This window comes from Cervus elaphus, chromosome 18 (assembly GCF_910594005.1).
Source record: "Cervus elaphus chromosome 18, mCerEla1.1, whole genome shotgun sequence".
Lineage (NCBI taxonomy): Eukaryota > Metazoa > Chordata > Mammalia > Artiodactyla > Cervidae > Cervus > Cervus elaphus.
This window is the reverse complement of record NC_057832.1, coordinates 74396808-74412037: the sequence shown is the minus strand read 5'-3', so window position 1 is coordinate 74412037 and position 15230 is coordinate 74396808. Positions and strand designations below refer to the sequence as shown.

The following is a 15230-nucleotide window of genomic DNA, read 5'->3' as shown; positions in this document are numbered from 1 at the left end:
AATTGAATTTATCTTACTTCTTGACACTTGACATCTGCTGCTGGCTCTCCCCGAAACAAGGGAGTTTAATCGGAGCTGCTTCCAGGTTAAGCGCCTGTTTAGGATGCTCTTCCTCTCATTTTTTTGCCCTTCTCCGCCCAGAGAGTGATCTGGGCCTGGGGTGTCCGGTTTCTCTGCGCTCCTCTGTGTGTGTCTCCTCTTGCCATGGTCATCCCCACCCCCCGCCCTGCGCTGTCTGGGCATCCCAGCCTCAAACAGCTTGTGTCACCAGCTTCTGCCCTTTCTGACTCTGATGTGGGAAACTTTCCAGTGCCCTCTGCTCTTCTACCCTCCCCAAATCTGTCTGTCTGTCTTTCTGTCTCTGTCTCTCTCTCACTGGCCTGGTAACTGCAGGCTGCCCTCAGGTCTCTGCTCAGACCATCTGTCCAGCCCTCTCCAGCCCCAGCTCTTGCTACAAAGGAGGTCTCCAGTCTATGGGCATACCACCCTGAACATGCCCAATCTCGTCGTCAAAGGAGGCTTCTCCACCTCCCAACTCAGACCCACTGAACCTGGGCTGCGGCCAGATTTTTCCCAATTTCCCTCCCAAAATAAGTGGGGACCCTGGTCTCCTTTCGGGCAGTTTTGGGCAGGAGGATTGCTCTTATGTCACACAACACATTTATCCTCACCCCAGAAATGCACTGCTCCAAGACCTCCATGTGTTGGTTCTCAAGATTAAAACCAAAATTTGAGAAGCCACAGCCCCCACTTTTCCCCAAGCTATCACCTGCCCTAGACTTTTGACAGTTGATTTGAGAACTCAAAGCCAGAAAATTGGGACCTCGCTCCCCTAAGACTAAAGCTTCAGCTTGTAAGATCTAGCTGTACAGAATAGAAGGGAATCAGGACGTAAAAATTGTGATAGGTGAACTTCCCTGGTGTCTCAGTGGTAAAGAATCTGCCTGCAATGCAGGAGGCACAGGAGACTCAGGTTTGATCCCTGAGTTGGAAAGATCCCCTGGAAGAGGGCGTGGCAACCCATTCCAGTATTCTTGCCTGGAGAATCCCATGGACAGAGGAGCCTGGCAGTCTATAATCCATAGGGTTGCAAAGAGTTGGACATGACTGAATCAACTTAGCACGCACCCATTGTGATAGATATATTTTTTTTTCCAAAAAATTATCCTGGTACATGTATCCTCTAAAAACTCGTTGCCTTCCTGGGGAAAAACTTGTGTAGCCAATTTCCCCTCCCTCCCCTCTCCCTTCCGGGAAGGTAAAAAAGGATTATTTGTCCAGAAATTTTTTTCTCTAATTTATTCTTCCAAATTCTCTAAGATTGGGTAATCCTAGACAGTGTTTTTCCCCTCTCCCAAGAACCCAGGGCCCCTCAGTACTGACCTCACCCCGCAACCCAGCTCCCACCTTCCTCTCTAACACAGAATGATCAAATCTCTGAAAACAGGGTTGAGCAGCCGTCATTGTTTGAGGGCGACAGAGAGCCTGCTGGCTGACTGTCCCTAACTGTCGTCCTGTTCTTTTTTTCCCTGGCATCACTGTACGCTCTCTAGGGCTCAGACATCCCTTCCAGTGCAAGACAGTCTCTGGCCAAGTCTGAAATCCTACTGCATTTTCTACATGCATGTGTATTACTTTTTCAGTAGCAAGGGAAAAAAATAAACATTATCTTTAAATAAACAAAAATAGGTACATTTTCCAAACACATCCCTAAGCGATTGCTCTCAAAATTTAAAGTGGAAGACTGTTCATGACTGCTGGCTATTCTTTCCAGAGAATGAGCGTCTTAAATGAACAACACCCCACACCTGAACTAAGCAGGGTGATAATCAGTATGTGCTCATTTGCAATCAGGATAATACATAATGAGCGGAGAGATAAATTGGTAAATGCTCTTTTGTTATTCCCCGTGGTTAAAAGAGGAGTCATAACCTGGCTTTTGGTTCTGACTTTAATTTTCAGCTTGTGAGCAAAGACAATAGCAGAAAGCCAGGTGGACTTGGTCTTCTTCCTTTTGTTTTGCATATTATCTGTTTGGGTGCATGCTGGGAGGTGGGTCCAAACCCATCTGGAACTATACAGTAGTCACTTCCTTCTTCATTAAGGTGAAGAGCTATAAATTCCAGGTTGTCCCACCATGTTTTTTAACCAGCTCTTTGTGGTCCATACTTGGTGTATGGTCTGTTCAGAACAAAGATGCTCTTGTCTCTCCTCAGGTTCCACGGTATCATCTCCCGAGAGAAGGCAGATGAGCTTCTTGGAGGTGTAGAGGGTGCCTACATTCTTCGAGAAAGCCAGCGCCAGCCAGGATGCTACACGTTAGCACTAAGGTGAACCCGATTATCCACAGTTGCAACTGCTTTACAAGGATTTACTTATTTTTTTCCCTTTTTTTTTAAATTGTGGTAAAATATACATAACATACAGGGCTTTCCTGGTGGCTTAGCTGGTAAAGAATCCGCCTGCAATGCAAGAGACCCTGGTTTGATTCCTGTGTCGGGAAGATCCCCTGGAAAAGGGATAGGCTACCCACTCCAGTATTCTTGGACTTCCCTGGTGACTCAGACGGTAAAGAATCCACCCACAATGCGGGAGACCTGGGTTCCATACCTGAGTTGGGAAGATCCCCTGGAGGAGGGCATGGCAACCCTCTCCAGTATTCTTGCCTGGAGAATCCCGTGGACCAGAGGAGCCTGGCAGGCTACAGTCCATGGAGTTGCAAAGAGTCGGACACGACTGGGCGACTAAGCACAAGCACAGACATAGCATACAATGTATCATTTTAACTGTCTATAAGTGTGCAATTCAGCGAAGTATATTCTCAATGCTGTGCAGCCATCTCCACTATCATCTCCCAGAACTTTTTCATCATCCAAATAAAAACTCCATTAATCAGTTGTTCCCCATGTCCCCCATTATTTTTTTTATTTTCATGTCATTTACAAAGTACCCAGCAGCATATTACAGGCTTACATGTGTCCCGGGTCACAGATGTTATTGATTAATGGACTCCAAGGCTCTGTTTATGCATGCACAGTATTCTTGGGAGAATTATCTGCAAATTTAGTGCTTCTAGAGCTTCTTCTGCCTGAAACATCAAGCCAGTGAATTGAGACACACCTCTGCCTCCTTTTTCTGCACAAATTCTGTGCTTGGTTGTGTCCGACTCTTTGCAACCCCATGGACTGTAGCCTACCAGGCTCCTCTGTCCTTGGGATTTTCCAAACAAGAATACTGGAAAGGGTTGTCATCTCCTCCTCTAGGGGATATCTTCCCGACCCAGGGATCAAACCTGCATCTTTCTGCATTAGCAGGCTTCTTTACCACTGAGCCACCTGGAAAGCTTGCCTCCCTTAGCCTTTGTCAAAAGTCTTCACTTCACATTGTGGGTGTGTGCCTGAACAAACATGCATTTGGTCCACTGGGTTCTCTGTGTGATCATATTGACCCATAGACCTCCCACTAGCGGTCATAACACTTCATGCTAGCAAGCCATCAGAACAGAGCTCTCATAAGCACTTTACCATGAAATCACAGTATTAAAAGTCACAGCACCCCAAAGGCATTGCCTTTACTGCACTTTCCTAACCTGCATCAAATATTTTATATCCTTCAATCCTCAGAACAATCCTGCAAGTTTTGAGGAAAGTTTTCAATTTCAAAATTGGATTGTCTTCCGAAAGTTCATCTGTGAACTCTTTGGAATTAGGAAGCACTGTCGTCATGGGAAAAAAAAAATGGTGTCAATGAAACACCATTCCTGGGTCAACCCACAGAGATGTGTTCAACCCACCATCTTGGCGTTGTGATTGTAGAAAGATAGATGCTTTCCCAGCTGCACTTGGGGATGTCATATCTTCAGTGATGTCATCATGAGGAAGCACTTCAAGAATAGCAAGTGCTCTAGGGAGGCAAAGTATTTTCTCAGCTTACCAGCATCCCCTGCAGCAGGAGCTGACAGTCCCAGTGGGGAACCCAGAAGGGGCTGTGAGCTGTAGGACCAAGGCCAACAGGGGACAACCAGCACTACATGGGGAGAACCCTAATGATTAGGTCTCTGTGATGCTGGCATTGATGCTCAAGCAAGGTGTGCTGCACAGCTCCCCTGTTCCCCTTCTGCTGGACCAACTAGGGTAGAAGGCAAGGGTGCTCTGCTGATGATGGTCAAAGATATAATAATAAAAGGACCCAAGGCCAGTGGTTATAACTTCCCCTGCAGAGATAATTGCCCGGTAGAGGGGAGGTAGTGGAGGGGCATGGCTGGTTCCCATTAAGAAATTTTTTAACATATTTGTCAATCAGGCAATACCCCCTGACCATACAAATGAGGATGACTATGACCCATGGCCTTAGTGATTTCTAAGACCAAATGATACCTTAGACTGGCTGGGGTTAAACCCACCTTTGCATCTTTTCCAGGGGTATAGCCTCAAGCAGGTACCCCCATCTCTTTAAGTCTCAGCTCCCTCAGCTGTCAAACAAGAATAATAATTGCACTTGTCTTGAAGGGTCTCCATGACAACCTAATGGGGGGAATCATGTCAGGCCCTTAGCCCGGTGTCTGGCATTCAGTACAGACCCCAGAAGTGTTCGCTAAAACTCTTGTGATCTCTCCTTCCTCATGGGCAGGTTTGGAAACCAGACCTTAAACTACAGGCTCTTCTATGATGGAAAACACTTTGTGGGCGAGAAGAGGTTTGAATCAATTCATGATTTGGTCACAGATGGCTTGATAACACTGTATATAGAAACAAAAGCTTCAGAATACATTTCCAAAATGACAACAAACCCCATCTATGAACACATTGGATATGCCACTCTACTCAGAGAAAAAGTATCCAGAAGGCTAAGCAGGTCTAAAAATGAATCAAGAAAAGCCAGCGTCACAAATGAAGAGCACACAGCCGTCGAAAAGGTAAGCCACGTGTGGGGCGAAAATAGTCTCTCTGTTTCTAATCTGTGCTGAAAAACCGGATGCTTAATTCAATATGTGATTTGCCAAACTGTTGCAGGAGACCAAGCCACTCCCATCCAAAAATCCTTAGAATTTTCGTGCCAAAAGAGACCTTGGAAATCTGATTTCAGTTCAACTCCCTTGTTTTCTAGATGAGGGCAGTGAAGTCAGAAATGTCTGATGATTTGCCAGAACTCATAAGTCAGAGCTAGGACTTCCACTAATAATTGTCTGTGAGTTTATCTGAAGTTGGAAAGAAAAAAAAATCCTTTAAAAAAATTAGTGTTTTATGATGAAAATGGTCACTTGTTTTTTTAATTGCCATTTGAGGTGTCACTGGCTCCATCTCCAGTTCTACCCAGCTGGCCAAATACATAGTATTTGTATTTGCTTCTCTTAGAACTTGATGACCATGTGTGATGCACAGGTCAGTCATCCCTCTTGAAGGTGGTCTTACCTAGATAACAGATTTTATTGACAGATATGGGGCATTGGCCATGATGATGGCTATATCTCTAGACCTGGAAAGATATAGTCAGCATCACTGCTAGTGCCCCCATCTCTGGCTCTATCTCTGGGAGGCTTGTCCTTTGCCCTAGAGGAGGAGTTATTGGGCCTCGTCGAGGATGAGACCCTCCCAGGTGGGTGATGCTCAAGCTGGTGGCACCATGGCAGGATGTGGCGAGGAGGGTCTGATTTTCCTCTCCAGGAAGTTGCTGTTTATGTGAAAGACGCCACCACAGTTTGCTAGCAGATTTTTTGGATGTGTCCCTGTAGGAACCATCTGCTTTGACTGGTCCTGTCTGTTTTCCACTGAAACAAAGTGATAGCCAGCCATGCCAGTCAGCCCCCCTGAGTCTGTGCTGAGCCTAGCTTCTAAGGCGAGCCTGGGCTGGGGCAGATAGAAATAAGTGGGGTTGAGCGCTGCTCCTTCTGGTGTTTGCTAATCCTTAATTAAACCGGAACAGCCCCCCTCCTCCCCCTGTTGTCCAGTGTGAGCAAAAAGCAGAGGAACCTCAGGTGGACTGACCAGGCTTCAGCTTTGGCCACGGGGATGCACCAGAAAGCACTGAGAGGAGGAGGAGAGCCGAGGTTGGCAGGCAGGTCTGCCGGCAGACAGGGCATGATCCTAATTGATTTGCTAATTGAGCTTTAGAGCCTAGGAGAACCTGCCTCAGAATCACATCAGCTGAGCAGCTGGCCCATGAAAAAATCATTGGCCATTTTCATTTTATAACTCCAGAGTCTCCAAAGCACCTGTTTATTCTTTGGCGAATAATTGATTTGGGAAATGGTAGGGCTCCTGATTGTTTACATTTCAACAGAAGAGAGAGAACTTGAGTCCCAGCTTTCTGGGAGTTGGTTCCTGTCTAAGCAAAAGCTGCTCCTTAGTCTGTTTGCAAAAATCTGTTCAGAAAGTAATTCAGAATAGAAAATCCAGAAGCCGACTTTCCCGGCCATGACAAATCAGAAGATGAATTGTAAAATAAATCTCTGAAGTGGTGTTTATATTTCTGAATTGGAAAGAAATGACACCCAAAAGGCAATCTGTTACAACTGCAGACAACGCACTAGAACATTTCCAGGAGAAGAAGTGAATAGGAAGTGACTCTGGTGTATTTGGGATGAGAGTTTAGATCCTGGGTATTGGAATTGATATTCGTAGATTTTTGTCCTCTCCCAAGAGGAAAGTTGGGTCACTAGGAACTGATATTTCTAGATGGTAGTCCCATAATGAAGCTTGCATAAGAAAATATGTCCTTTCTTGTAGGGCATTTTGTGTTTATTTATTAAAAAAATTTTAGAGAAAATCAATCATCAGATAAACAATTACTTTGAGTGAGCCGCCCAGTACACTTTTACCTTTTTCAGGTAAAGGTAGATAAAGAAAACGTTGAAGGAGGAAGTCCAGACTCAGAGAAAGGTTTGATGGATGGGCAACGGTGGCGCCGATTTCTTGGACGTTAATGATGCAGTGGTTGGCTTTCCTGGAGGACGCTCCCAGCACTGGGTCTGGTCATTTGCTGGGGGTCACTCATTTTGTTAGTGGATTGTGAAGTAACTTCATACGACTCCATCTGTTTCTCTCTGACCTTATTGACAAGTGAAATTATTAAAAGTCTCAGTCTTGCCAGAAATCCTATTTCCCTTAAGGGCAGGTCAGTGGACTGTTGCCATGGCGGCAGTGATTCGAAAAGAGGTGGCAGAAACTTGAATAGATTGACTGAGAAATGCCCAGGGCACTTGTCTGCTTCCGTAATGGCATGTCTTGAGGGTTTTAATGAGTGAAATGAGTAGGCTTCCTAATATTTCTCAAATCCAGACAGCCCAGCATTTCATTTTCCAGAGTACTTAAACTTCATCTGCCCACTTATTTTATTGATCATCTCCTAATGAATCCAGAGATACGTATAAATCCGAGAATATTAACAATGTTAATTGGCAAAAAGATATTACCTACTCTATCAGATTTGAGTGGTTTCCAGATTTACCTCCTGTCAAGGTGGTTAGCAGTGAACTTGATTTTAATAACTGGAGACGAGGCAGGGAGAGGGGAGGGTGCAAATGAAGAAACACAAAAGCACTACGGTGGTTAGCCAACAGGGGTCTGTTTCCTTTCTGATTCTTTAATTGATTTTTAAAACATTACTATATGTAAGTGCCACCATTTGGTGCATTTAATTAAAATGGTCATGCCCAGCATCATTTCTTTTATGAAATTAATTTCAGAAATTATTCCATAGGCTGCTTGTCTACTGATCTCCAGAACCTGTGCTGTAAGCAATGAAGAGTAACAGAATTCAACATCAGTTCAGACTTTTGCAGTTGGCAAAAAGATTTCACGCATGTGAAATAATTTTCCACTTTATCCTCAGAGGAGCTTTGCCAGGTACATAGGGCAGGAATGATTATCCCCATTTTATTGAAAAAGTCACAATGGCAGGACAAGGAATCAAACCCAGACTTCCTAACTCCAAGTTCAAAGCTTCTTAAATCTATGGAGCAGCTGGGCCTCATTCTCTTCTTATTGCCTTAAGCAAAGACCTTTGCTTTTGACCATCCTGAGTCAATTGATGGTAAGAATCTCTTAATATTTACATGTGTTTTTGAAAATACACTGCTATTACTAGCTCTAATAAGTAAATTGTCTTGTAAAGAATTTTATTACTAGTGAAAGTTGCTCAGTCATGTCTGACTCTTTGCGACCCCTTGGACTATACAGTCCATGGAATTCTCCAGGTCAGAATTCTGGTGTGGGTAGCCTTTCCCTTCTCCAAGAGATCTTCCCCACCCAGGGACCAAACCCAGGTCTCCAACATTGCAGATGGATTATTTACCAGCTGAGCTACAAGGGAAGCCTTGTAAAGGATACCTGACTGAATCAAATATATGTGGCAACAATATTTTCAATGAAAAGTGAAAGTGAAATTGTTAATCACTCAGTCATGTCTGACCCCATGGACTGTAACCCACCAGGCTCCACTGTCCATGAAATTCTCTAGGCAAGAATACTGGAATAGGTAGCCATTCCCTTCTCCAGGGCATCTTCCTGACCCAGGGATCCAACCTGAGTCTCCCACATTACAGGCAGATTCTTTACCGTCTGAGCCACCAGGGAGACCCCAATATTTTCAGTAACACATATTTATTAAGTAAAGTTACCTGCTGAGTTAAATTGTATTTATGCTTTACTGGAGAAAAATCATTTGTACTCTTGGTATAATACAAGCACACTAAAGAATATAGTTTACCAGTTAATCATTTCCCTAATTTTTATAATAGCAAATGTCAAAAAATGATCTAAATGCCGATCAGTTTGGGATTACTTAGAATGAATTATGGTACACCCATATACAGGAATATCATGCAACCACAGAAAAGAAAGAGGATGTTCTCATATGGATTAATTTGAAAGCTAGTTACTCAGGGTTATCAAATGCAAAAACAGATATAGTGTGCATAGTATGGTTTTATTTACGTAAACCAGAAAAAAAGATTTTACATGTTTTTTTTCTGGGAAAATTATAAAATACCCCCTGAAGGATGATGAGCTAGTATGAGGACTGCCAGTGGGGAGTGGGAAGGGGGTGTCTAAGGGTGGGAAGGAGACTCCTGCTACTGTTTTGTACTCTTTGAATTTTGAAACATGATAAATCCTATTCAGAAAATTAACTAATAAAACAATGCATTATGTGCTAAATTCACATGCATTAAAGCAAACCCTGAGTAAAACATCCTCCATACTCACCGTGTCACACCCCCACCCCCACCCCGCCCCTGGACCCAGACTGTTTTCCCATCCCTTCTTACCCGTCCCCTTCCCCATCCTGTTAGCTGTTGTTTTTCTTTTTTTCTTTTTTTTCCTTTCATTTCTCTTTTGGATTGTTAGCAAAGAGGCTGTAGTTAACAGCCTCTCACTGAAGGTTGAAGATGGTAATTATAGAGTAGGACCTAAATCACAAAATAGAGTGTGGCATGACTATGCCTGGAAATGGGCTGACTATTGCTTCCTGCCAACCTTGCCCCCTGCCCACCTACAGACCCCTCAGCAGTGCTCCCCTGAGGCTCTTCCCAGCCCCCCACCCCCCATTTTACATGCCTTTTCACCCCACCCCACCCTCCTTTCTCAAGCTGCCCCAGGCCAGCTCCCAGATTCCTCTGGCTTTCCTAGGCAGCAAGGAAGGCTCTCTGGTTTCCGCTTGTCTTGCTCTGAAACTAGGAGAGTGGCCTTGTCTGGAGTGAAGGGCTCTGAGCCCTCACCCTGAGGAGGGCACATCTCAGGACACCAAGATGGTGTATCTCCTTCTGTGTTCTCTCTGCGTGGCTCCTGCCGCCCCTGAGCTGAGCCAGGACCTGCTGGGGCATCGTGAGAAACTAGAGCCTGGAGGAGGAGGGTACTGGAGACCGCCTCGTGCATCCCCTTTGTTTCAAATGGGAGGACACTGAGGCACCCAACTCCATGGTCTAGAGTGTTTCAGAGACATCTAGAGGTCACAGAGGCTTGGATAGAGAAAACAGAATGCTTTAAAATAACCTGCCCCTTAGATGTTTTCTTCAAGTTAAGATCTTTGAGGAGCACAAGTCATATGTACAGGACTCCCAAGTGAATGAATGAAAAGTGAAAACTGAATTCAGAAGGCAGTCTTAAATGTGTCAGGGCCCAGCAGTAAATAGAAGACAGATTCACTGGGGTTTTGAAGAGAATTTGATTAACAAGAGCTCTTTCTCAAGGACTGGCAATGGCGGGAGCTGCTGAAGGGGTTGGGGGAAGGGACTGGGGTTCCTGGAGTCTGATGAGAGCTGGAGAGGAGACTCCCACCACAGGGGGCTGCCACAGAAAGGGGGGGGGGCTCTTGTAGGGGGCGCGCCTATAAAAACAGAGCTCCCACAGGAGGGCGATAGAGAGAGACCCTTACAATCAAGCAAGGGTATGATCCTTGGGCGCTGAGCCACTTAAGAGGGAGGGGGCAGTGTAAGAAATACCTGGTCATCTCTCTCCTCCCACCCTGCGATCTCCTGCCTGTATCTCTCACTGGACAAACCCCACTGGAAGCCAGAGGACAGAGGAGCCAGGGATACAGTTAATCAGTTTCCCCACCACAGGCGAAAGCTGGGCAGGATTGAGTTTGACCCAAGGGATGTGGCAGAGAGTAACCAATACAATTGCAAGTGATGAATAGAATAAAATCTGTACAAGCAGTGTGTTAACCTTGTTTGAATTCAATTAGAATGTTGGTTCACCAGGTTCAGAAACCATGACTGGCATCAATGTAAGATCGAGAGTTAGCCCTTTACGTGGATGGGCTCCAACACTGCACTCTTATGGAAGAGGTCTTGGTCCTGGAGGGTGGAGAGGCTTTGTGACTTTATCAAGGATAGTTGATTCAAGCATGGTGTCACCCATTGCCCTTCCCCAAGCAGAGACGCTGCATCCATATGCCAAAGAAAGAGCCTGCATTGTTCACGTATAAGGCATCCTGGGGCTGGAAAAGACGTTCGTATGACAGGCTCTGGAAAACCTGTAGAACTGCTCTGCAGGTGGTCCCTTGAAAATAATATGTAAGTGACATAACCAGTTTTTTCTCGGGAGAAAGGATAAATGAGGATGAGCATAATTTAGCTAGTAAAAGTGACAGGTACAGTAATGACTCTGATCATCCATCTTCCTCCTCGCACACACGGCATCATAAAATGGAATGCGATATAATGCTGTAAGGATGAATGGATTTGAACTTGGATTACATTTGCTCATGAAACCAAGTTTTACCAGACTGTTATTTTAAATCAGAATCTCCTAACAATGTGAAACTTATCATGCAATCTAAAAAAAGAGCTGATTTGGCTAGGTCAGTGGTTCTCAAACTGGTTTCAAGTTAGAATCACCCTGGGAGCTTTTTTAGAAAAGACCGATGTTAACCCCTCCTGATTTAACTGAATTAAAGCCTCTACGTGAAGCTCAAGCCTATTTTTAAGGTTCTCCAGGTGATTCTAAAGTTCTCAACCCCTAGTTAGATGAAAGGTCAGATGGGGAAGTAAAGGTTATCAGATACTTGGGGAAGCATTTTCTTTTAAGGACACCTGTCCCACTTTCTCTAATGCCTCTTTTTTTTTTTTCTGAGACTCTTTTTTGTCCTAATTTAGGCACTGGCATTCTTTCTCACCTCCACCTCTGCATAAAAAGTCCTCCATGTAAAAATTCTTAAGAGTGGACTCTGGTGGTTCTGGTTACTCAGATTGGTTCAAAGGCTTGCTTTGTTCCTTTCTCCCTGAGTCCTTTCCCCGGATTATTGGCTAAAATTTAAATGATGGGGGAAATTAAATGTAGGACGGCTAAGAGAATTTAATGAAGAAACAAGGAAAAGTCAGTGTCTCTTCTTTAGGTGCTATGTGTGTATACTTGGTCGCGTCTGACTCTCTGTGACCCCATGGACTCTTGCCCACCAGGCTCCTCTGTCCGTTGAATTTTTCAGATGAGAATACTGGAATGGGTTGCCATTCTCCCTTCAGGGGATCTTACCAAGCCGGGGATTGAACCCAAGCCTCCTGGGTCTTCTGCATTGCAGACAGATTCTTTACCCACTGAGCCATCAGGGAAGCCCTCTTTAGGGGCTAGTAGCTGGTTTTCTTAAGACAAAGTTTATAGGACAAGGATTCTTGTCTGCCCACTGAGTTTTCAAAAATACCAATGCCTGGGACACATCCCCAGAAAACAGATTTAACTACTTAGGATAAGAGCTGAGCATCTGGAGTTTAGATTCTCTGGGTGAGTCTGATATGCAGCTAAAGCTGAGAACCTCTGCTGTGGAGGAATAACTAAAATTGAGTTAGGTTGTTTGGTTCACTATCTCTTATCAGAAAGTTACTCTTTTTTTTTCTTCTTTAACCATCCCCTCGATATCAGTGATCTCAAGGTAAGAGCTTTACAGGAACAAAAAGGAAAGTTATGCTAATACATTCGTGTGTGTTAGAATGAGATGGTCCAAACCCTCCTCATTCATTCCCATCCAAAATCTCTCTGGAAAAGAGCTCAATGCAAGCCTTGTTGGAATATTGTCTATGCCAGCAGTGCCATCTAGTGGTTCAGGAAAGAGGAACATGCTGGCTGCCATCTCAAACAGATGTGGGAGTAATGAGCAAGAACAAATTTTTGGCAGTGAATCCACTGAATTGTCCCCATTTCCTCAGGTTTTGTGACATAGATCAGGCTATGCAATGGCTAGAGGGTATCTGTTTTGTGGTTCATGCTCATTTTTTGTGTAAGCAGATAGGCAGTTCTGCCAGCCTGCAACACTTAGATGTACCAAAAGCCCCAATGACCTTATTCACTGACTGGTCTAGAGATGCTAGAAATTTATTTGTTTGTTTGTTTATTTTTGGCTGCAATGGGTGTTCATTGCTTTTTGCAGGCTTCTCATTGCAGTGACTTCTCTTGTGGAGCAGGGGTTCTAGGTGCACAGACTTTAGTAGTTGCAGTTCCTGGGCCCTAGAGCGTGGGCTCAGTAGTTGTGGCACACAGGCTTAGCCACTCCACAGCATGGACCAAGAATCAAACCTGTGTCCCCTGCATTGGCAAGCGGATTCCTATCCATTGTGCCACCAGGGAGGTCTAAAATCCTCAAACTTTTTGACCTCAGGGTCCTTTTGTACTTTTTAAATTACTGGGGACCCCAAGGAGTTTTTGTTTATGTGACATATCTGCTGGTACTTCCTGCTTTAGAAAGTAAAACCGAGAAACAGATTTAATTATTTTCAACATCACGATAGTGAAGTCATTCTGTGTTTGCATAAATAACGTATTTTTGTGAAGAATAACCCCATTCTCCAAAAGAGAAAATGAGAATATTGTCCTTGTTTTACAATTTGTAAATCTCTTAAATGTCTGGCCTAACAGACAACATCTTGATTCTCACATCTGCTTCTGTGTTCAACTTGTGATTTATATTGTTTTGTCTGAAGTGAAGAAGCTCTGGCCACAGACATTTATGTCATTGGCAAAAGGAAGACTTTTTTAAACTTTTTATTTTGTATTGGGGTATAGCCAATTAACAATGTTGTCATAGTTCCAGGTGGACCACAAAGAGACTCAGCCACACATATACATGTATGCATTCTCCCCCAAACTTCCCTCCCGTCCAGGCTGCCACATAACATTGAGCAAGAGTTCCATGTGCTATCCAATAGGTCCTTGTTGGTTATCCATTTTAAATATAGCAGTGTGTACATTTGGGTTTTTTAATCTTTTTTTTTTTTACAATAGAACAAAACAAGTATAGTTTCTCAAAGGTTACTTACAGTGTCAGTCAGTTGGAATAGGCAATTAATAAAAATAGTTTTGACATTATGGGCACTCTGAGAGCATCACTGAAATATTGGTGGACCACACTTGGAGAACTGCTGCTCTGGGTAACCACTGGATGGACGAAAACACACCTTTTAAAGAAGTTTCCATTTGTACGTCTCCAGGGAGGTGTTTTGGAGGAATGGCTGTTCCACTTGCAGCCCCTTTGACTATGGGGTGAAAGCTTCTGTCACCCGGGACGGTTGTCCACCCTGGCAGGGAGACTGCGGGGTTTGCCCTGTTTACAACCTCTGAGCTCTTCCTAGGGGCCTTCCCTGGGGGTGGGCAACAGAACCGATGCGGGGGCCTCTGTCACTTGGAAACAGCTTTCCAGGTAATTCGGATGCATATTCCAACAAAGAACCAGCCACCTGCTCTTACTCCCTTCTCTGTACAGATGAGAAACTGAGGCCCCAACCTCAAGGTTACATGGTGACATCGAGCGCTGGTGGGACGAGACACCGCCTTGGGGAACCCCCGCCGGGCGCGGGGTGTCACCCTCTGTCTTATCCTCTGGTGCCTCTCCTTCCACCAGCTGTGCATCTGTCTGGTCAGGACTTACCAGTCTCCCCACTCTACTCCTGCCGTGAGAGCTGTCATTTTTGCCACCTGGCACTGTGCACTGTTTTTGGAAAACCGCACCCCAAGCCAACTCCCCCCCGCCCCCGCAACTCTCACTTTAGGTGGGTGGTTCGAGGCTGATCCAAGGGGTCACATTTCCATGGCTTCTGTGGTTGGTTCAAGAGTGGGCATGCGATCAACTCACATCCCATAAAACCAATAAACTTGCACTGTGAGTTCCCTGAAGAAGGCCCTTCTACCTTCTTTCTTCTGAGCTGGAGTCAACAGGAAGTAGAGTCTGGGTGACCGAAGCCTTCTAACCATCGCTTAGAGCCAGAGAAAGTGGAGCCGGGACGTGAGGAGTAAGAAACTGAGTCCCAGGCAAGGGAATGTCTCTGCTGAGTTTAGGTGTCGCTGTATTTATGACCAGAAGCACTCTGACTCACGCCGCCCCCACCCCCTGCCCTCCACACACTCATTCTGCACTCACTGCTTGTTACTGTTATCGAAAAAACTCCGACAGTCACACTCAGGGTCCGTTTTAATCGAATCATACTCACTATTCTTTTCCATGATGACGTTAAATCAGAAAAAGGGACATCTTGTGTTTACTGAAATGGGTAGGAATGTAGCACCTGGATTACCAGCTGGACATGAGAAATAACCCCCAAACCCCATCTGGAGTTCACCTCTCCTTCTCTTGGCCCCTGGCTCTGAAGAAGTGGATCTGTAGATTTCTTAATAAAGACATGCACTTAAATAAGATCATGGCAATCTGTTAAATAGTCCTAGTGAACTCTGATAAACCAAATTGTTATCTGCTCATGGCTTTACCAGGAAATCTTTTTTTAACAGAATGGGAAGAAATGTGGCCCC

At 44.8% G+C, this 15230-nt stretch overlaps 1 protein-coding gene across 3 annotated transcripts in view; it reads left to right on the top strand.

Annotated features, from left to right (window-relative positions):
- The window catches only part of CHN2 (chimerin 2), a 324197-nt gene that overhangs the window by 199008 nt on the left and 109959 nt on the right, over window positions 1–15230 (top strand). For all 3 annotated transcript variants that reach the window (XM_043871642.1, XM_043871643.1, XM_043871644.1), the window contains exons 5-6: window positions 2217–2330; window positions 4630–4915. In XM_043871642.1, the coding sequence (XP_043727577.1) occupies window positions 2217–2330; window positions 4630–4915 (400 nt within the window). The remainder of the gene's footprint in view (window positions 1–2216; window positions 2331–4629; window positions 4916–15230) is intronic.